Source organism: Schistocerca cancellata, chromosome 7 (genome assembly GCF_023864275.1).
Source record: "Schistocerca cancellata isolate TAMUIC-IGC-003103 chromosome 7, iqSchCanc2.1, whole genome shotgun sequence".
NCBI lineage: Eukaryota > Metazoa > Arthropoda > Insecta > Orthoptera > Acrididae > Schistocerca > Schistocerca cancellata.
Window position 1 is genome coordinate 315944612 of NC_064632.1, and position 23881 is coordinate 315968492.

The 23881-nt window shown below is 46.6% G+C and overlaps 1 protein-coding gene across 1 annotated transcript in view; it reads right to left on the minus strand.

The window, feature by feature from the left end:
• Window positions 1–8299: 8299 nt before the first annotated feature.
• Window positions 8300–23881, minus strand: part of LOC126092380 (syntaxin-5) — a 23300-nt gene continuing 7718 nt past the window's right edge. Inside the window, exons 4-7 of the mRNA XM_049907938.1 lie at window positions 10047–10297; window positions 9747–9941; window positions 8925–9046; window positions 8300–8845 (exon numbers count right to left, since the gene is read on the minus strand). Coding sequence (XP_049763895.1) covers window positions 8686–8845; window positions 8925–9046; window positions 9747–9941; window positions 10047–10297 — 728 coding nt within the window. The 3' untranslated portion in view covers window positions 8300–8685. The remainder of the gene's footprint in view (window positions 8846–8924; window positions 9047–9746; window positions 9942–10046; window positions 10298–23881) is intronic.

Sequence of the window (23881 nt, forward strand, 5' to 3'; positions counted from 1 at the left end):
ACTCCATCTCACAAACTGACATCTGGCACCTGTACGACACAGTGCAGGTATGTTTGCATACTTGCATTCAACGTTCTGGTAGTTACACTGGTTACTAATGTACCAGCATTTCACATTTGCAGTGGCTTATCTCGAGCTCACAGTAACTCGTGATCTTGCAATGTTGATCATTTAAATATGTTACTCAGACAAATCTATTCCCAAAATTTCATTACTCTGCATTAATTATTTTTTGGCGCTGGAATTTTTTTTTGTCATTGTATTTGTTGGCTTCTGTCACGTGGATGCAGGAATGGATAACGAAAAAAGAATGTCAGCATACCTTAATAGTGACATGAGGAAATCTCATCTTACAGAGGCAGCACTGCTCCTTAATGGTTCATAAATGTTTCAGTCAAAGAAGCTGACTTCTTAGTAATGGATCCCTTGAACCTTTCTTGGCCAAATATTCCACAACACAGAATTTTGTTTATTTGGTTAGGAATGACAGTTAACAGTTGCTTTGCTCTGCTGTCATAAAGGTGCTGATCTTTTATCTTATACTTATCAACAAGGCCTTCCTTCGTTTTTCTTTTTTGTCTGTCTTATTTCTTGGAAACATACTGTTAATCATAGAATAAATTACTTTTGTTTTTAAAAGTAAAAAATGCATGCATTTAACCATCTTGTATACTATTGCATACAGTGAATTTTCAACCAGACTTTCAGCTAAAGGCATCAAACACTGGGCACTCATTTATAATTAATTTTTTATGAATAAAGGATAATTTTCAATAAAAAATTTTGAATGATAAATAAATGAACTTCCACTTGTAGATATATTTTAGTAACAACGATGCCAATAGGTTTTTCATTTCATTTTGTTATTTATGATTCGTTTGCACAAATGAAACAGGTATCTGCTGGTAAAATGTTTCTCTCTGGCATTAAAACATCATCTTCTCAATGTAGTGAAATACAGTTGTACATGAAGTCTGCAAAAAACCTCAGCTCTCATTACTTTGTATGGCAAGATGTTCTCCGATGCTCAAGCAGAAATTAACGCTGCATGCCTGAAATTGTGTCAGTGTCACTGGACTGCTATTTGACAAAGTACCCTATCATCTTAGGTGAAAGTTTACAGATCAGCAAGTGCCCAGGACATTTAGCAACAATAACAAAACATGAACACGATTTACGTGGAGTAGATATGAAAACGTTCTGTTGGTCCTGGTTTCACAGGCCTTGAACATATCTGAAGTGATAACAAATTAAGATAAAAATGTCTTAGGTGGTATGGACACATCACAAGTGAAAACTCAGTGGTGAAACCCCCCCCCCCCCCCCCCAATTAAAGCCCAGGAAGAAGTTCATCTTGTGAACATCCCAAGAAAGTGATGGTTAGACAAGATCATAGACAACAGGCATCAAACCCAAGGATGCATTTGATAAAGTAGTTGCAGAAAACAATCAATGCAGGAGACAATAGGAAAGAAAGAAGTGGAGCATGAATGTTTAACAAAGATGCAACATGCTAGTAAGTACCTTGTGATTTCATAAAAATAAATAAACACTGAAAGTTTAGCATAACTACAAACTGAGTGGAGAAGTGCTGGTGCAGAGCCTGCCCTGCTCCAGTGTATTCTCAACACATTATAAGGTGAACACTGAGTATTTGGCACTTTCTCGGTGATCAATGACATTTTTCCCAGAAACTGTCAAAAAACTAAGTCAGTGTGTTGTTGACTTGTTGAGATTGGGGGGGGGGGGTTATTTAATGTAAACAGTTATACGTAGTACTGAGTATCAATGGAAACACGTCTTAAAAGCTGTGGACGCACTACCAGAAGTGAAAACCCTACAAATTTGCACATTTCACCAAAATATAAGGGTTACTGGAGATACCACACTGAAAGAGAAAACAAAAGTAGCAAGTGAACATTGAAAACATTAACTATGTGTTACAAGATGTTAAAACTACTAACAAGTGATTGAGCACAACATAAGTTATGGCACGTAATTAAAATTTCTGTACCACACTTGAGGCCATATTTAACATAGTCCACATGTAAAATTACATGAGAATGAAAGCATGCCATCACATCTGCTTGAACACACGCACTGTCATGTATTCTTGCAGATGTGATGACATGCTTTCATTCACATGTAATGTTGGATACGACTATGTAAAATGTGGTCTCAAGTGTGGTACAAAAATTTTAAATACGTCTCACATTTTATGGGAAGCTCATCCACATGCAATTAGTTATAGATAGGGACAGGAAAAATGCCACAAAAGCAATAGCATGAAAAGCAGCATGAAATTAGTTATTAGTGAAATAATTCAAAATTTGTGATTTACAATATATTGTGAAATTTGTAATTTATAAAAATAGGGACAGCAATTACTAATATTTGTAACTGATAGTTATTGAATGCTCTGCCTGCATTTTGGCTTCTAATCTCCTCAAGGCTAGGGATTTGTGTATGTTCTTACATAATTCACTTTCTGCATAATGAACTTTGATTTGATGACATAAATAGCACCAAAATTAGCAAACAAAAACAACAAAAAACCACTGAATTTGATGAAAACAAACACCACAATATTTGGCAAACATAACACTGATTTTGGCAAGAAACGGATTTTGGCTAAAAACCACACCAAATCTGGTGGGGGAAAAAACATTATTTGGCAAAAAAAAATAAAAAAAATTGGACAGTAAATAAAACTTTTTTTCCTGTCCTTAGTTATAACAATCTTGCTACAGGTGTCACAAACTATATCTTGTAGGTTTTAGTAAATGATGTGCTGACATGTTTCATTTTAGATGCTTAATAATGATGTAATTGCAATTGGCCAACAGTACAGCTAATAAAAAATGAAAATAATACAGCCTACTACAGCTCACGCTTTCCACCATAAAAAAATGTACATTAAATAATCACTTTCTGCATATAGTAAATGAATAAAATAAATATTAGTTTCTACAAGGAATCATGTCACACTTAGAAAATGGTTTTCCAAGACTGCTTTCAGAATTATACCTCCTTTACACAGAAAAGAAGAGAATGAATCAATAACTAAATCACTGAAGACTTTAAGTACTTAGTAGTGACAACAGCTTATAAGAAAGGAGAAAGCCATAATCCAGACTATTTTAGACTATTTCTATGTCACCAGTATTTGCACAAGTTATTAAAAAGATGGTATATATGTAAGGGGAACTGATGACGTCGTTCACAATGTGCTGTCAAGTGTAAAGTTTGGTTTTAGAAGTGGTATAACAACTGAAAATTCTATATTTTCTTTTCTCTGAGGCACTTGATGGATTAAAAAAAAGTTGCAAACGTTAAGTGTTGTCTTTGATTTAAAAAGGCATTTGATTATGTTGATCACAAAATATTATTGCAAAACTTGGACCGTTATGAAATCACAGGAGTAACTCACAATTTGTCCCTCTCGTATAGACAGTCATTCTCCATGATGAAGAGGCATCTGATTGGGGGACAGTTAAGTGGGGATATGGGGGCAGGTGAGTCTGAAGGGCTGGGACCATTACTGTTGCACATACAGGGTGTTTCAAAATCTTTGCATCAAATGTCTAGGGGGGATGGATCATGTCATGGGGAACAGCTTCTGTGTGACAAAATGTTCACCAATGCCTCACATTGAAGCTATTGGTTATGCACCGAGGCACTCTGCAGTATGCTTATGCAATGTGTGTTGCCTATAATCCAATCATCTGCTCCACATGAAGCAGGATAATTAAAACAAAAGTCATGTTCCTGATTCACTTCTAAAATATCTTTCTCCACTTAGAGATACTTATTGTTAAGGTTTCCTCATTGAAAATCACTATATTTACTGGGGCAGATACAGCAGACCTGGTTCGTAGACCCTGTTAATTTGGTGAAATAATATCTCATGGCAGCGAAATCAATAAAAAGTCACCTAGCCTCAGCAGGAAGTATCAGTGAACATTTTGTTCCTAATAAAAGTTGTTCCCCGTGGTGTGGTCCATCACCCCTAAACGTTTGAAACACCCTGTATATATAAATATGTTTTCTAAAACGACACGTAATTCTAAAGCATTTCTGTTTGCTGATAACATTAGCTTTGGTAGTGAAGAGTGCAACATAGACAGCATATCAAATTAAGTTAGTTGCTTTTAGAAAATAAATTTATGCTAAATCACAATACAACCTAATTTTTACACTTTCTAACACACACTTCAGCAAAAACAGACATTTTGATTACACAGAATGGACATATGATTAGCTAGTCTGAACACTCCAAATTCCTAGGTTTTCAGATAGAAGATACGTTGTCATGGAAAGCCCATGTCCTGGATCTGCTCAAAAGCTAAATGCCACTATACTTACCACTAGAACAGTGTCTGCAATAAGTGATAGCCCAACACAAAAAATAATCTGCTTTGCTTATTTTCTTTCGCTGTGGAGTACAGCATTTTATTCTGGGTTAAACCTTCCCATTCTCAAAGGGTTTTTTTCTTTTTTTTTTTACTCATAAATGGGCAGTTACAGCAATATGCGATGTAAGTTCATGAACCTCATGTCGACTTCTGTTGAGTCAGAATTCTGGCATTGGCTCTTCTATATATTCTCTTTAATGTCATATGAGCTTATTCTCAATAATTAGCAGCATTGACTCCGTTAATATCAGCCAGGAATCCAAACTGCAATTGGATCACACCTTCTGACTCTTGTGCAGGAAGGCATGCGTTATTTTGTTGCATCCATTTTTAATAAATTACCAAGAGAATAAAAAATATTAGCAGAAACCTTGGAATATTTCTGGCTTTTCTGCCATCATATTTCAGGTACAAGAAGCTCTTCTTGGATCAGTGGAGAAGGCAGCAGTGGCAAGATGACGTAATGTGGTGTGATGTACCAATAACAGATGATTTGTTCGGTATGGATATCATGAGTAAGACTGCCCTAAATTGTGGTCCTCCTCTGCGATAGGCTGCTGCATTCAGAAGTTACACGCCAAAATGATAATCTTCTGTGAATATTAGACAAACTAAACAGTGTATTTACTTACATTTCAAATTAAAGCATCTCTCAATAGTGTGCTCTCATTACATTATTTCACAAGTATTAATAACCAGTACAATAATAAACAACTGCTAAACAAAAAGACAGACAAAGCACTTCAGAGATCTTTGGATCGTGCCTAAACTGAGTGGCATGCGAAGTGGTTTGGCTGGACTGACAGCCTGAGGACAGACATCATGTCTTCTACAGTCGGTGTCAGTGATGCAGGAGGGTTGTAAATGTGTGAGCTGGTTCAGCAGTGTCGGAGGACAGAAATAATGTCTGCTGCAATATCATTTAAGACTTAACTTGCAATGTCTAAGTTAGTAAATGTAATTGGTGTAGTTACGGAAATACACATTAATTTGTTAAAGAATAGAAATTATGTGGCTAAAATGGAATGTAATTGTGCAGTTTCTTGTATGCTGCTAATAAAAAGTGGCATCCCATATAAACAAACTGATCACAGATTTAATTATTTCTGAAATAATAGTTCCGGATTCACAACCTACGTACTATTTTCTGCACAGGGGACAACCATAAAAGACTGCAGGTTTATTAGAACTTATGCATTCCACTGAGAGCACTGGAAGCAAATAGACGCTTCACGTATACCGCAAACAAGGTCAGTGACATCTGTGGTAACATAGATAAGGTATGAGAGAAAAAATTCTCAAGAGACAGTGTGTATAGTACACATGTACCCTACGTGATCAAAAATATCCGGACACCCACAAAAATATGTTTTTCATATTAGGTGCACTGTGCTGCCACCTACTGCCAGGTACTCCATATCAGTGACCTCAGTAGTCATTAGACATCATGTGTGAGCAGAATGTGCACTCCACAGAACTCTAAGACTTCAAACGTGGTCAGATGATTGGGTGTCACTTGTGTCATACGTCTGTACGTGAGATTTTCGCACTCCTAAACTTCCCTAGGCCCATGGTTTCTGATATGATAGTAAAGTGGAAATGCGAAGGGACACATACAGCAAAAAAGCACACAGGGCGGCCTCGTCTGTTGACTGACGACCACCGACAGTTGAAGAGAATCATAATGTGTAATAGGTAGAGATCTATCCAGACCATCACACAGAAATTCCAAACTGCATCAGGATCCACTGCAAATATTATGACAGTTAGGCTGGAGGTGAGAAAACTTTTATTTCATGGTCAAGCAGCTGCTCATAAGCCACCCATCACACCGATAAATGCCAAACGACGCCTTGATCGGTGTAAGGAGTGGAAACATTGGATGAGTGAAAAGTGTAAAAAAGTTGTGTGGAGTGATGAATCACAGTACACAATGTGGCGATCCGACGGCAGGGTGTGGGTATGGTGAATGTCCAGTGAACATTAACTGCCAACAGTAAGAGTCGGAGGCTGTGGTGTCATGGTGTGGCCGTGTTTTTCATGGAGGAGGCTTGCACCCCTTGTTTTTCGTGGCACTATTGCACCAAAGGCCTACAGAGATGTACCTTCTTCCTTCCCACTGTTAAAGAGCAATTCGGGGATGATGATTGCATCTTTCAACACTACTGAGCACCTGTTCATAATGCACGGCCTGTGGCAGAGTGGTTACACGACAATATCATCCCTGTAATGGACTGGTCTGCACAGAGTCCTGACCTGAATCCTATAGAACACCAAGGGATGTTTTGGAATGCCGGCTTCATGCCAGGCCTCACCGACCGACATCGATACCTCTCCTCAGTGCAGCGCTCCGTGAAGAATGGGCTGCCATTCCCCAAGAAACTTTCCAGCACCTAATTGAACGTGTTTGCCCGAGTGGCCACTCATCAAGGACTAAGGGTGGGCCAACACCATATTGAATTCCAGCATTACCGATGGAGGGTGCCACAAACTTGTGATTTTCACCCATGTGTCTGGATACTTTTGATCACATAGTGTATGTCTCACCATCTCTCCCTCCTACGCTGTCTCTTTTTCAACTAGCCGTAACCTTCACATTTTCAAGTCTAAATTGAAGAATTCCCTCATTACTCACTCCTGTTCTGTCAGAGAGTTCCTTAGAAACTTAAGCAAATTCGTCAGTTATATTGTTCATTGCACTAATATGTACTCAGCAATTTGTCTGCAAAGGATACATGTATATTCTGCTTTATTTATTATTAACTTTCCCGATTTAATATCATATCCTGATTCATTCCCTGGCCATGGGTACTCATTCATGTAAACAAATTAAAATATTCCAAAATTGTGTTGATGAAGGATTTCTGGTGTCAGACATGTATGTGCTGTTACACCCTGTTCATGAGACTCAGTAGTCCACAATGAGTACATGTGTATGGAAAGTAAAACCCATTTGTCAGCAGAAAAAGGGAAAATCTGTTTGCTACTCATGGATACCATTGTGACTGATTATTTGGATAAGAATAATATACTGACTTAATTGTGCAATGTTTTTATACTGTTTGTGCAACTACCTGTAGCAGATGCCACCAGGGTAAAATATTGTTTTTCCAACACAAAAATGCCCAGCTCATACGTTGCACATTGCAGTGGCGAAAATCCATACCCTGGCCTTTGAAACGGTTGCTCACTCACTCTATACCATACATTCGTTCCCATTAGTATGAGGGTTCTCGGCCTCAAAGTGACAGAGGAAAAAATTGTCAATTGAAGATACTATCTGTGCTTTAAAAGAATGTAATGCCGAGTTGGAAGCAGTATTGCCAGAGGGAAAGGGCATGTCGCCAAGCCAAGTGTGTTGAGCCCATTGGAGGTCGTGCTGAGATTTTTAACAGTGACATATATTGCACTGAAACATATTTGTCCCCAGTAGTAATTAAATGAATCTAAAATGTGTAAAATATTAGGACTATTGTCAATCCTACATATGACACAAAAGGTCTGCTTGTCTGAAGTTGCCCATTCTCCGTAAACATATCTAATCAAATATTTTCTCATGTCAACGCTGAACATCCATTCTTACTCAGGTAATATATTCAGTGTTAAACATATCTGAAAATATAGCTTGTGCAGTATTTTCTCAAAATCGTTAACGTATCCCTGTATCTAACCAAAGTTAACGTTTTCAAAGTACTGACAATCTTCAGGAATCACTTTCAGAGTAAATCTAGCTATGATTCCATAATATCAGTATACTACGGAGAAACACTGATCTTGTTATCAATGATAGTTCACCAGTTTGATGGAGCTGTCCATCAGAACCTGTGAGTAGGTATCACCCTGCAGGAAATGCTGTAAAAAATTTACTAAAATTAATAAAAATATTAAAATACAGTCTTTTTATTAAAGAAATTCTTTCACAGTTCTCTATTTCAAGCTTTTAATACTTGCAAGTATATAATTATAATAAAAAACAGCTTGAAATATCACATTAAGACTTGATATAAATTCAACAGGGAAATAACATTGCGTTTCTATAAAATGACACTTTACTTTTCTTGTAACAAAACTTTCTGGTGATTTGTCTTCAGAATACCACTGTCATCCAGTTCTCGAGCAGAAGAGAGGCTAACACAACGATCAAGTTGCCATTCCACACATTTTTTCAAGTGCTCTAACAGTGCACAAATTGTGTCTAATTTCTTTCATTTCCACTGTACGGCAGATGAGGATTAATACAATGCTGGTTTTCTGTCTGCACCATTCCAGCTTATGCTAAGAATATCACAAAAAAAATGAAGAAGAAAATCAGCACACCAAATATCTTTATCATCAGCCAACGATTTGATGTTACTGACTGGAAATATTTAAGAATTTCCCCGTGTGCTGCTTCAACATTGAGTTCTGCATCTGTCACATTGGTATCAATCCTGAAACAATTACAAAATAAAATTAGTTATAACTTTTTTAAAACAGATCAGTACAATTTATCTGTTACATGATGTTTACCTTTCAACCATTTCTTCTTGTTCTTTCACCATATGTGCAAGTTGCTGAAAAATACCCCCGAGCTCAACAATTGTTGACTCAATGTTCTGCATAGTTTCTGCTCGACTCTGAAGGTACGAGTCCTGTAAATATATACGGCAATAAAATACTTATAGCCCACCAATCAAAATTACGTCACAGGAGAAGTGTCATTATTTTTGCAATGGTAGCTTATGAACACACAATGCTGATGCTTTCCTGACTACATAGCACAGCATCACATGTGACTGTAGATGTTATATAATATTACAATGGAATTTCCCAAAATGGAAGACATAACTATGAAGAATTTACTGCATCTTAATGCTTATTTGTTCTCTCTTTTTATTCAGTTATTACTGTTGAGGAAATGAGTTTTCAAGTTTGCTACTTGGGGGTCAAAAACAACAGTATTCAAAACAGCAGTGAGGTTATAAATCTGTTTATGAAGTTGACGTGTGTGTGCTTGCAGAAGAATGCAGCTTTTTCTCAGTGAAACAAAGAGCCTATTGAAGGGAAATTTCCGTTTTTATAAAGATACATACAGAATTCACACTTCATAAGCAAACTGCCTAAATTATAAATACACTTCTCAGTTGCAATGTGTTCTGACACACACACACACACACACACACACACACACACACACACACACACAGAGAGAGAGAGAGAGAGAGAGAGAGAGAGAGAGAGAGAGAGAGCGGGGGGGGGGGGGGGGGGGGGGAGATGCGCTCAGGTGAGTAGAATATTTGGAAAGCATTAGGTGACAATGTATACATAAAAATTTGCAAAAATGTACTATACCGTCTCATCATAGACCATAGCTTGTTTCTGTGAAGCTGGCAAAAGAGCACTGCCAGGTTCCATGCTTATGCTAACTTGTTCCTCTGCCAGAAGTACAGAGCCCTGATGGGGTCCAGAAATTGCTGATGGTGGCAGTGATGATGACACAGGGCCCTGTGAGAACTGTTCTCGCCTGGATTTTTGCTGTTTTAAATTCTGAAATCAAAAGTGTGCCAATTTAAAGAAAATGTTGTTATGAACATAAATACAATGTCAATTTATGCTGGTAGCAAACAGTGTTGTTTAATGTAATCATCTTACCTCAGTTCTCACTTCTAAAATCTGCTTGAATTCAGTTGACATGGAAGCAAGTTTTGACTGTAGTGCCAACACAACACTAGAAGAGTGAGAGATTAAATGATGTCCATTTTGCTGATTTTGTCTCTGCATACGAGCTACTTCTTGTAATCGAGCTATTTGCTGATTTAAGTTATTCAAATCCTCTTTTATAATATAAGTTAATTCTTGGATTTCAGTTGGTCGATCATTAAAGAGAGACTTTTTTTTGGCCACTGTTAAAAAGACAAAGTATTAATTTTCAAAAAAAAAAATTTTGAGTAACATAATTGTATACAAATCTCTTTCTTTCATATCTGATATCCTGTTGATATTAAAACAGTTGGATACAGAATGTGCTTAAATTCGTTTCACAACAAAAAAGCAACTGATTATGTTTGGGCTTGAGCCAAATTTTCATTTAGTTTTGAACCTAAAATACTATGAGAAATCTGTAGTCACATTATACAATATTAATTTTCCAAACAGTTGAAATAAAACCTGTTCACTGTTATTCCTATTGTCCTCAATCTGAAGTCAAGTGCGTGTACATAATGTTTCCCACTTAAGAAGGGAATGACCCCACAAGTAACTTAGCACAGTATTAGTCTTCGAAATTATCAACTCTATAATTCAAATAAGCATGATCTGTTTACATTCCCAATTTTCTCCTTGTTTCAACTAGATTCGACGGGCAGAGCCTGCACATTAGTTGGAACCAAATGGTTTCAAATCAGTAGGCCCAATCCATTACAGACATCCACAGAAGCGGCCTGTGGTTTTGGTCTGTTGCACAAGTCCACTTGTGTGGCCAGCTATTCATGAGCCACAGACAGCATGTTGATGAAATGAGACCACAGTGATCAATCCATCCAACAGGTAACTTGTTCAAATACTCTGAAAATCGACTGTTGAGCCGCAAACAGGCACATAGGAAAGACAATCACACTTTCATAACTAAAATTTCAGCCATACAATTGTCAGGTAACAAGAGTGAGGCGACCCCCCCCCCCCACACACACACACAGATATAATAGCTCAGCCACACTCATGCACACATAACCCATCTCCGGAAGCTGCATCTATGGTCTCCGAAAATCACATCCAAACACACAGCTCTTCACACCTCTCTGCCTCTCGTCAGCAGTCTCTAGGCTAGTGGCAAGAAGTGCAGGCAGCACTGACTGCAAGCAGAGGGGAGTGCTGGGAAAGGCAGAAGCATTAGTAATGATGGAGTAGGAAAGCGGCGCACGTACTCAGCTGCACTGAGCAGTGACTATACACAACACCTCAGTAAACAAACAATATCTACTGAGACAGAAACAAGGTTTTCAAGTGTTTTTATCAAATTTCCGTGACGTGTTTGAAATTACGTGACATTCATTAATTTACCTGATTTCCAGTATCTGTGGCAACCCTGGTTGAGGTTGACAGGGCGAGAAAGAGGATGTGGACAGAGAGGGGTGAGGGAAAGAGGAGGTAGACAGACGTGGGTGGCGAGGGCGGAGCAGAGACACGTGGGTGGCGAGGGCGGAGCAGAGGTAGACGTGGGTGGCGAGGGCGGAGCAGAGGTAGACGTGGGTGGCGAGGGCGGAGCAGAGGTAGACGTAGGTGGCGAGGGCGGAGCAGAGGTAGACGTGGGTGGCGAGGGCGGAGCAGAGGTAGACGTGGGTGGCGAGGGCGGAGCAGAGGTAGACGTGGGTGGCGAGGGCGGAGCAGAGGTAGACGTGGGTGGCGAGGGCGGAGCAGAGGTAGACGTGGGTGGCGAGGGCGGAGCAGAGGTAGACGTGGGTGGCGAGGGCGGAGCAGAGGTAGACGTGGGTGGCGAGGGCGGAGCAGAGGTAGACGTGGGTGGCGAGGGCGGAGCAGAGGTAGACGTGGGTGGCGAGGGCGGAGCAGAGGTAGACGTGGGTGGCGAGGGCGGAGCAGAGGTAGACGTGGGTGGCGAGGGCGGAGCAGAGGTAGACGTGGGTGGCGAGGGCGGAGCAGAGGTAGACGTGGGTGGCGAGGGCGGAGCAGAGGTAGACGTGGGTGGCGAGGGCGGAGCAGAGGTAGACGTGGGTGGCGAGGGCGGAGCAGAGGTAGACGTGGGTGGCGAGGGCGGAGCAGAGGTAGACAGAGGTGGGGGGGAGCAGAGGTAGACAGAGGTGGGGGGGAGCAGAGGTAGACAGAGGTGGGGGGGAGCAGAGGTAGACAGAGGTGGGGGGGAGCAGAGGTATTTTTGTTTTTGGTTGGGTTTAAGGGCGCTCAACTGCTGAGGTCATTAGCGCCCAGTCACTGTTGTTAGAGCACATGGAATCTGGTAAAACTCAAGGGGATGGAGGGGACACCAGAAGGACCTGACAAAGATGCAGACAAAATAAGTAAAAAGATTAAATGTCTTTGAACAAGCCAGTTAAAGTTATAAAACGCAGAATACGAGCAGCTGCTCGAGCGTCATCAGCTAAAACATCCGGTAAAGTAGATGGCAGGGACAGGACAACACGAAATTGACTAAAACGGGGACACGACAATAAAACATGGCGCACTGTTAATGCCTGACCACAAGGGCACTGCGGGGCTGGGTCACCGGAGAGCAGGTAGCGGTGGCTAAACCGGCAATGCCCAATCCGCAACCTGGTCAGAAGGACCTCCTCGCGCCGAGATGGTCGGGAGGATGTTGTCCAAGCAGTTGGGAGCGGTTTTACTGCCCGGAGCTTGTTTCCTTGGAGGGATGACCAAGCATCCCACCACAACGACACAAGCCCCTTACATACATCCCCACGAACGTCGGATGACGGGACACAATGGGAGGCTGGTCGAGGCAGGAGGACTGCAGCCTTGGCTGCAGCATCCGCAGCCTCATTCCCAGGCACTCCTACATGTCCGGAAACCCACAGAAAGCTGAGGTCGAGATAAATATGAACCGGAGCCTGGAGCCAAGGTGGTGTCGGGCTCTCACCCTCTCTGAAGGTGGTAGGGAGGGCAAAATCCAATTGTCGAAGCAGGCGACGGAAGCGGACTCCGGGGGGCAGCAGGGCAGACACATACAACCCGTACTGACGGTCGAGAGAATCAGCGAAGAAGGACTTGTAAGAGGGGTGGTCGGGCATAGACGACAGCCGGCAGGCATACCGACACAGCAGTACGTCGCGCCGGTAGGTCAACGGTAACTCGGCAGCTTCAGCATACAGACTCTCAACAGGACTAGTGTAGAAGGCTCCGGTCGCAAGACGTATCCCCCGATGGTGGATGGAGTTGAGCCGGCGTAAGAGGGACGGCCGAGTGGACGAGTAGACGAAGCTCCCATAATCCAGCTTCGATCGGACTATGGACCGATATAAGCGAAGCAGGACAGTGCGATCCGCTCCCCAAGATGAACTGCTAAGAACTCTGAGGACATTAAGGGAACGTGTAAAAAGGGCCGCCAAATAAGAGACAAGTGGAGACCAACGCTTTATATCGCCAAAAGCTGATACAAACCATCTTTTCTTCAGAGAACCGGAAGCCATTTGCCACGCTCCATGAGTAGAGGCTGTCTAGACAACGCTGAAGGCAGCGCTCCAGGAGGCATGTTCTCTGGGCACTGCAGTAGATCGCGAAGCCATCGACAAAGAGAGAGCCTGAGACATTAGGTGGAATGCAATCCATAATTGGATTGATCGCGATGGCAAAAAGGGCTACGCTCAAGACGGAGCCCTGAGGCACTCCGTTCTCCTGGAGGAAGACGTCGGACAATACGGAACCCACACGTACCCTAAACTTTCGATCCGTTAAAAAGGAATCAATAAAAAGGGGCAGGCGACCGCGTAGGCCCCACCTGTGCATAGTGCGGAGGATACCTCCTCTCCAACAAGTATCATAAGCCTTCTCCAAGTCGAAGAACACGGCTACCGTTTGGCGCCTTCGCAAAAAGTTGTTCATGATGAATGGCGACAAGGTCACAAGGTGGTCAACAGCGGAGCGGCGGCGACGAAAGCCGCATTGGACATTAGTAAGTAGCCGTCGAGATTCAAGAATCCAGACTAACCGAGCATTAACCATGCGCTCCATCACCTTACAGACACAGCTTGTAAGAGAAATGGGGCGGTAACTAGAAGGAAGGTGTCTATCCTTCCCGGGTTTGGGTATTGGAACAACAACGGCGTCATGCCAACGCATGGGGACTTGACCTTCGGTCCAGACGCGATTGTAGGTACGAAGAAGGAAGCTTTTGCCCGCCGGAGAAAGGTGTGCCAGCATCTGAACGTGAATGGCATCTGGCCCCAGAGCAGAGGACCGGGACAGTGCAAGCGCACGTTCGAGTTCCCGCATAGTAAAGGGGGCATTATAGGTTTCCAGATTCAGCGAGTGGAAGGAAGGTCGCCGAGCCTCTGCTGCTTCTTTCCTGGGAAGGAAGGCAGGATGGTAACGGGCGGAGCTTGAAACCTCCGCGAAAAAGCGGCCAAAGGCGTTGGAGACAGCCACAGGATCAACAAGGACCGCATTACCCGAGGTCAGGCCAGGTACCGAGGAGTGGACCTTAATGCCCGACAGCCGGCGCAGGCTACCCCAAACGACGGAAGAGGGAGTAAAACTGTTAAAGGAGCTGGTGAAAGAGGCCCAACAAGCTTTTGTGCTGTCTTTGATGACTCTACGGCATTGCGCTCGGAGTCATTTGTATTCAATACAATTCGCCAACGTAGGATGGCGGCGAAAGGTGCGTAAAGCACGTCGTCGAGCGCGGATAGCGTCCCTACAAGCCTCGTTCCACCAGGGGACGAAAACGCAACGTGAAGAAGAAGTAGTAGTACGAGGAATGGAACGTTCGGCAGCATTGATGATAACAGCCGTGAGGTATTCGACCTGACTGTCACAACTGGGAAAATCGTGGTCCGGAAAGGTCGCCAGGGATGAGTAAAGTCCCCAGTCAGCTTTCAGTATGTTCCAGCTCGAAGGACGTGGGGATGGGGTGTGGTGCAGGAGACGAACGACACAGGGGAAGTGGTCGCTCGAATAGGTGTCAGAAAGGACATACCACTCGAACCGACGGGCAAGAGTGGTAGAACAGATCGAGAGGTCCAAGTGGGAGTAGGTATGAGTAGAGTCCGAGAGGAAAGTCGGGGCGCCGGTATTGAGGCAGACAAGATTGAGATGGTTGAAGACATCTGCCAAGAGTGAGCCTCTTGGACAGGATGCAGGAGAGCCCCAAAGGGGATGATGGGCATTGAAGTCGCCAAACAATAAAAACGGCGGGGGAAGCTGAACAATCAGTTGCATCATGTCAGCCCGACTAACAGCAGACGACGGTGGAGTGTAGATGGTACAAACTGAAAAAGTAAAAGCAGAAAGAGTAATGCGGACAGCTATTGCTTGGAGTGGGGTGGTCAATGGGATGGGATGGTAATAGACATCGTCTCGAACGAGCAACATGACCCCACATGAGCTGGGATACCGTCCACAGGGGTGAGATCATACCGCTCCGAGGTATAGTGGGTAAAGGCAATACGGTCAGTCGGGCGCAACTTGGTTTCCTGGAGTCCAAGGACAAGCGGACAGTGCAGGCGGAGGAGCAGTTGTAATTCCTCCCGATGAGATCGAATACCTCTTATGTTCCAATGAAACAACGCCATCGCTAGTCAAAAAGTCGGGGGAACGAGACGGGGGAAGAGCTGGTCACCTCGACGGCCGCGGAGGGCCAGGTTGCGAGGGAACAACGCTACAACCGACGGGAGGCGGATCCGGTTCCATCGACTCGTCGCCAGCTGCGGCCGCTGTCCCTGGTTGTGTAGGAGGGGCAGCATCATTTGCCGACGAAAGGCCAGCTGAGCGCCTGGCAGCAGAGCGTCCCGGCGAAACTGAGGACGGCCGGGAGCAGCAACTCACGGATGGAGCGTCAGATGAAACGCGCCGGGGTGGAGAGGGGGATAGAGACTTCTTGGAGGCCTTCTTGGAAGGCCGAGGAGGCACAGGGATGGTGGGCTGGACCCGAAGAAGGTCCTCACGCGCGGGGTCCGTTTTGGAACGCCGGACCTCGGAAGCTGGGGTCCGGAACGTTTCCCTGATGGACGCCTGAGAAGAGGATCGCTTCTCAGGTGGCGTGGGGGGAGAAGGAGGAGGAAGGGTGGCCCCTGGGGCAGAGGGGGTGGGGGCCACGGGGGAGGAGGATTTGGAAGGGAGGGATTTGGGAGGCGGAGGCAGAGCCCCCTGATGGGCAGAGGAGGCGGAGGGGGGACAGGATAGGGGTGAGGATACCGCGGAAGGAGTGGACACAACTGAGTCAAACGAAGTGGTCAATGGCACGGGATGGAGGCGGTCATACTTCTTCCTGGCCTCAGAATAAGAGAGCCGATCCAAAGTTTTGATTTCTTGTATCTTCTTGTCCTTCTGATATGCGGGGCAGTCTGAGGATCTAGGCGAGTGGACGCCAGGACAATTAAAGCACCGAGGTGGTGGGGTGCATGTATGTTCCTCATGAAGAGGACGTCCACAATCGCCACAAAGTGGCTCAGCCTCACACCGTGACGACATGTGCCCAAAGCGCAAACACCTAAAACAGCGCATAGGAGGCGGGACGTAGGGTCGCACGTCACACCGGCAGCACATCACCTTTACCTTCTCCGGGAGAACGTCCCCCTCGAAGGCGAGGATAAAGGCCCTGGTGTCGATGCGACGGTCTTTGGGGCCGCGCTGGACTCGCCGGACGAAATGCACTCCTCGGCACTCCAGGTTGGCCCTGAGCTCCTCATCAGATTGTAGCAGGAGATCACGATGAAAAATAACCCCCTGCGTCCTATTTAGTGCCAGATGTGGGACAATGGAGACTGGGATGTCCCCTAGGCAGTCGCATGCCTGGAGCGCCGCCGACTGTGTGGCGGAGGTGGTCTTGATAAGAATGGACCCTGAACGCATCTTGCTGAGAGCCTCGATTTCCCCGAAGATGTCCTCAATGTGCTGAACAAAGAACATGGGCTTGGAGGTGGCGAATGTCCCCCCATCAGTTCGAGAACAGACCAAATAGCGGGGGAAGTACTTCGCCCCAAGCCGGCGGGCCTGTCCCTCCTCCCATGGAGTGGCCAAGGGGGAAAGGGCAGGAGAACCAGAACTAGAAACGGTACCTTTTCTTTTGAAAGACTCGGCCGCAGAGCGACCTGATACGTGGTGACGTTTCATCTGCGAAACGTCCGCCCCGATACCACCCACTCCGACCAGGGGCTCTCCCCACGGGCGCCACCCAGCCGCAGCAAGGGCCACCTGGCAGGATGACCATTGCCGGGAGTCCTGATGCCCCAAGGAGACGGGCATCTACTCCTTGGCCGACGTGGGGATGGTGCAGCTCAGGTATCGGCAGTACGATCCCTGTGTTGTCAGGGGGCTACAACCTAGAGGGTACATGACGACCCCACCACAACGGGCTGGCTACCGTGCTGGGTTTCTGGTGCCATGGAGAGTCTATCATGATCGCTGGTGCAGATGGAGATGCACTATGGGCGTAACTTTGACAACCCAACAGGCGTTTAGGACCAATTTGAGGAATAGTGGGTATGGTTACAACGCCAGTGCAATGCTGAGTGCCAAGGTCTTAGTGCACTTAGGACCAGTGGTACACCACGTAAGGTTTTTTTTTTTTTTGTGGTTTTAGGGCGCAAAACTGCCATGGTCATTAGCGCCCAGCCCGTGACTTAAGACAGTAAAAAACCGAAATTGAAAACCAGCAGCAATGGAAACAAACTCATAAAATTGGAGAAACAAAGTAGAAAGAATGCTTAAAAAGCCGGTACAGACAGGGGGTGGTTGTCCCCCAAAAAAAACTTCAAATGACTGACGTCATTTCACTGTCACTAATAAACTGGAGAACGCGGTCGGCTGAGCGCGTGTCATCTGCTAAAATCGACGATAGATCAGGCGATAGCTGTAGACGGGAGCGTAACGGATTAAAATAGGGGCATTCAATTAAAAGGTGTCTGACCGTCCACGGCTGAGAGCAGTGGGGACAGAGTGGAGGAGGATCACCGCTTAAAAGATGTCTATGGCTAAAAAGACAGTGCCCTATCCGGAGTCGAGCTAAAATTACCTCCTCCCGACGACGCGTGCGGGAGGAAGAAGTCCAAGCGCAAGGAAGGGCTTTCACTTCCCGCAATTTATTACGGGGAAGTGTTGACCAATGCGCATGCCATAAATGAGCAACTTGGCGACATAAACCGCTCCGTAGATCGGTGAAGGGAAGCGACTGAATAGCTGGCCGAGGAAGAGAGACTGCAGCCTTGGCCGCCATATCGGCCGCCTCATTCCCACAGATACCAGCGTGTCCCGGGAGCCAGAGGAACGCCACCGAGACGCCCCCCAGGTGGAGCAAGCGCAGACAGTCCTGAATCCGGTGGACCAGAGGGTGCACAGGGTAAAGAGCTTGGAGACTGAGGAGAGAGCTAAGAGAATCTGAGCAGATAACGTACTGTATCCGCTGATGGCGGCGGATGTAGTGGACAGCCTGGAGAACAGCGTAAAGCTCTGCAGTATAAACCGAACACTGGTCGGGAAGTCGAAAGCGATTTGGGGTGTCGCCAACAATATAGGCACTCCCTACACCTAATGATGTTTTCGAGCCGTCGGTGTAAATAAACGTGGCATCCGTCATTTGTGCACATAGAGCAGCAAATGCCCGACGATAAACAAGTGGAGGGGTACCATCCTTGGGAAATTGACAAAGGTCACGGAGCAGGCAGATCCGGGGACGGAGCCAAGGCGGTGCTGTACCCCAAGTTGTCAAAAAGGTTTTCGGAAAGCGGCAGGAAAGAGAATCGAGCAATTGACGGAAGCGGACTCCCGGGGGTAGTAGGGAGGAGGAGCGGCCTGCATACCCTACATCAAAGGAGGTGTCGAAAAAAAGGTCATGGGCTGGATTAGCAGGCATGGAAGACAGATGGCTAGCATAACGACTCAGGAGGACTGCTCGCCGATTGGACAGCGGAGGCTCAGCAGTCTCAGCATAAAGGCTTTCCACAGGGCTAGTGTAAAAAGCTCCAGACACTAAACGTAATCCACGGTGGTGGATAGAGTCGAGACGCCGAAGAATAGACGGCCGAGCAGAGGAGTAGACTATGCTTCCGTAATCCAATTTTGAGCGCACTAAGGCGCGATTAGAGGCGGAGAAGGACCACTCGGTCCGCTCCCCAGGAGGTACCATTCAGGACACGGAGGGTGTTAAGCGATCGCAGACAGCGAGCCGAAAGATAGGAGACATGGGAGGACCAGCAGTTTTCTGTCAAACATAAGACCCAAGAATTTTGCGACGTCTGAAAACGGAAGGTTGACAGGACCTAGATGTAAGGAGGGCGGAAGAAACTCCTTACGTCGCCAAAAATTGACACAAACGGTCTTACTGGGTGAGAAACGGAAGCCGGTTTCGATGCTCCACGAGTGGAGGCGATCGAGACATCCTTGAAGACGTCGTTCAAGAAGGCTGGTCCGTTGAGAGCTGTAGTAGATCGCAAAATCGTCCACAAAGAGGGAGCCCGAGACATCAGGAAGGAGACAATCCATAATTGGATTTATGGCGATGGCAAACAGTACAACACTCAGCACGGATCCCTGGGGTACCCCGTTTTCTTGGGAGAAAGTACGGGAGAGAATAGTGTTCACCCGCACCCTAAATGTGCGCTCTGCCATAAATTCGCGAAGAAAAAGGGGCAGCCGACCTCGAAAGCCCCAAGAGAACAGTGTGCGGAGGATACCTGTCCTCCAACAGGTATCGTATGCTCTCTCCAGATCGAAAAATATTGCTACCGTGTGGCGTTTCCGGAGAAAATTGTTCATGATATAAGTGGAGAGAGCAACAAGATGGTCAACTGCAGAACGATGCTTCCGGAATCCGCATTGGGCTGGTGTTAAAAGACTGCGGGATTCCAGCCACCAAGCTAAACGGTAATTCACCATACGCTCCAAAACCTTACAGACACTACTCGTGAGAGAAATGGGGCGATAGCTAGAGGGGAGATGTTTGTCCTTTCCAGGTTTCGGAACAGGAACGACAATAGCTTCCCGCCACCGTTTGGGAAAGGTGCTGTCGGTCCAAATTCGATTATAAAGGCGAAGGAGGTAACGCAGACTAGGGGTTGATAAATGCAGCAACATTTGGACATGGATACCATCCGGTCCCGGGGCGGAGGAGCGAGAAGATGAGAGGGCATGTTGGAGTTCCCGCATGGAGAAAACAGTATTGTAGCTTTCGTGATTTTGAGAGGAGAAAGCAGGAGGTCGGACTTCCGCTGCACGTTTCTTCGGGAGAAACGCTGGCGGGTAATTTGAAGAGCTCGAAATCTCAGCAAAGTGCTGACCCAACGAGTTAGAAATGGCGACGGGGTCCACTAAGGTGTCATGTGCGACAGTGAGCCCAGAGACCGGGGAGAAACTAGGCGCGCCTGAGAACCGTCGAAGCCGACTCCAAACTTCCGAGGAGGGAGTGAAGGTGTTAAATGAGCTAATAAAGAATTTCCAGCTTGCCTTCTTGCTATCGCGGATGACGCGACGGCATCGCGCACGGAGCTGCTTATAGCGGATACAGTTGGCCAAAGTAGGATGGTGACGGAAAATGCGAAGAGCACGTCGCCGCTCACGTACTGCATCACGGCATGCCTCGTTCCACCAAGGAACTGGGGGGCGCCGGGGCAATTCGGAGGTGCGTGGTATTGAACGTTCCGCAGCTGTAAGAATAACGTCGGTAATATGTGTGACCTCATCGTCGACGCTGGGAAAGCGACGGTCATCGAATGTCGCGAGAGACGAAAAAAGTGTCCAATCGGCTTGGGCAAACTTCCAGCGTCGCGGGCGCATATATGGCAGTTGAGGCTGCAGTCTGAGGACACATGGAAAGTGGTCACTCGAGTGTGTATCATCAAGGGCGAACCATTCGAAGCGCCGAGCTAGCGGAACAGTACCGACCGCAAGGTCCAAATGAGATAAGGTTGTCGTGGAGGCAGACAAAAAAGTGGGGACCCCAGTGTTGAGGCAAACTAGATCCGCTTGGTGGAAGACGTCTAGCAATATGGAGCCACGTGGACAAGGATGTGGAGATCCCCAAAGCGGGTGGTGGGCATTGAAGTCCCCAACCAGCAAATAGGGGGGTGGAAGCTGACCAAGAAGATGAAGGAGATCAGCTCGTGCCATTGGTGTGGACGATGGAATGTATACAGTACAAAGAGAGAGCGTGTATCCGGAAAGGGAAAGACGGACGGCGACAGCTTGGAAGGAAGTGTTTAAGGGGATTAGGTGATAATGGAGAGTATCATGGAGAAGAATCATGAGTCCTCCATGGGCTGGAGAGCCTTCAACAGAGGGGAGATCATATCGGACGGACTGAAAATGAGGGAGAACAAAGCGGTCATGGGGACGCAGCTTCGTTTCCTGAAGACGAAAGATGACCGGCGAGTAGGATCTTAAGAGGATCGACAATTCATCCCTATTGGCTCGAATGCCGCGGATATTCCAGTGGATAATGGACATGGGGTAAACAGAAAATGGAGGACTGTGACCAAAGTTGCTGTCAAGTCAAAGAGTGCTCGGAGCTAGCGACCGACAGCATGGAATGGCAGTCAGCCGAAGGCAGAAGATCCTGATCCATAGGTTGGTCAGGAGCAGCTCCTGCCACCAGCGATCGGCCGGTTGACCGGCCACCAGCAATGCGCCTCGGCGACACAGAAGATGGCCGAGGGCGATTTCCGCCAGGTGGTGCTGTAGAGGGGGCACGCCTTGGCGGAGAAGGAGAGGAACTGGGTTTCTTTGTAGCCTTCTTGGAAGAATGTGGTTTAGATGAAGAAGGAACCGATGGTTGTGAAGTTGCGGTACGTAAAAACTCTTCACGAGTATGCTCTTTTTTCGAAGACTTGGCGTCCGACTTTTGGGCTCGAGATGTAGCAGAACCCGACGAAGGGTGAGCCATAGAGTGGGCAGGCGAAAGTGGTGAGGTTGATCGAGCAATCTTTGCGCTGGCCGATCTGACGACCGTGGTACTAAAGGTGAGGTCGCAAGTCTGCGTGGCCGCCTCCTTTGTTGGCCGAGGAGAAGCAAGGACAGCGCTGTATTTTCCTGTCTGAGGCACGGAGGGCTTGCGACTGGCGAATAATTTTCGAGCAGCAAAGGTCGACACCTTTTCCTTCACCCTTATTTCCTGGATGAGCTTCTCGTCCTTAAAAACGGGGCAATCTCGAGAGGAAGCAGCGTGGTCACCCATACAGTTTATGCAGCGAGGGGATGGAGGTGGACAAGCACCCTCATGGGCATCCTTGCCACACGTTACACATTTGGCTGGATTGGAACAGGACTGGCTGGTGTGATTGAACCGCTGACATCGATAGCAACGCGTAGGGTTTGGGACGTAAGGGCGAACGGAAATTATCTCATAGCCTGCCTTGATTTTCGATGGGAGTTGAACTGTGTCAAATGTCAAGAAGACAGTGCGGGTTGGAATGATGTTCGTGTCAACCCGTTTCATTACTCTATGAACTGCCATTACGCCCTGGTCAGACAGATAGTGCTGAATTTCTTCGTCAGACAATCCATCGAGGGAGCGTGTATAAACGACTCCACGCGAGGAATTTAAGGTACGGTGCGGTTCCACCCGGACAGGGAAGGTGTGAAGCAGAGAAGTACGCAGCAATTTTTGTGCCTGGAGGGCACTGTGTGTTTCTAACAACAGGGTGCCATTCCGTAATCTGGAACAAGACTTTACAGGACCTGCAATTGCGTCGACACCTTTCTGAATAATGAAAGGGTTGACCGTGGAGAAGTCGTGACCTTCACCAGTCCGAGAAACAACAAGGAACTGTGGCAACGATGGAAGAATCGTCTGTGGCTGAGACTCAGTATACTTACGTTTGTGAGCAGACTTAGTGGAAGGTGAGGAAACCATTGCGGAAGAATCCCCCATGATTACCGGCGTCTCCGATGGCGCGCTCCTCCCTTGTGGGGGCCCTCTCTGAGGGCACTCCCGCCTTAGGTGATTGTTCACACCTCAGGTCACACCTCCCGACAAACGGACGGAGGGACCAATCGGCATTTTCGGAAGGTATCAGCTCGGGTAATCACCCCTCCCTGGGCCTGGCCGTTACCAGGGGGTACGTACGTGTCCTACCTGTCTACCCGGGGCGGGGAATTACGCGTTACCCCGTCACCGGCTACCCACGAAGGGCGTGGGTCGGCCTTCAGACACGCACAGGGAGGAAGAAAGAGAAAGGGAAAGGAAGGAAGAGAGGTCTCAAACGCCGCAGCGGAGAAAAGGGAAAGAGAAGAGGTAAGGAAAAGAGAAGGACAAAGGAAGGAAGAAGACAGAGAAGGACAAAGGAAGGAAGAAGACATAAAAGCAAGGAAGGCAAAGAATGCAGTACATTTACGAGCGTCCGTCTCCGGACGTAGGCACAAACCATACTCCCAGATGGGGAGAAAGGGAAGGAAATAGCCAGAGGTAAGGGGAGGAGGGGCGAAGATAGGGATGGGGAAGGATGCGGAATGGGAAGGTATGCAGCCCGGAAAGGAAGGAAGGCCACATTAGCTCGGGGTCCCGTGCTCGCTACGCACGTATCCACAAAAGAGTTGTGGACCCCCTGGGGGGACCACGTAAGGTGTCCTTCCACAAAAGGCTCGTACTTCTGTAGAATTTTGAAAAATGGAGGTCAAACCCCAAGGGGGACCATCACATGGAAGGCCGAAACGGTTGAAACTCCTTTTAGTCGCCTCGTACGACAGGCAGGAATACCTCGGGCCTATTCTTACCCCGGACCCGCAGGGGGAGGGAGCAGAGGTAGACAGAGGTGGGGGGGGGGAGCAGAGGTAGACAGAGGTGGGGGGGGGGGAGCAGAGGTAGACAGAGG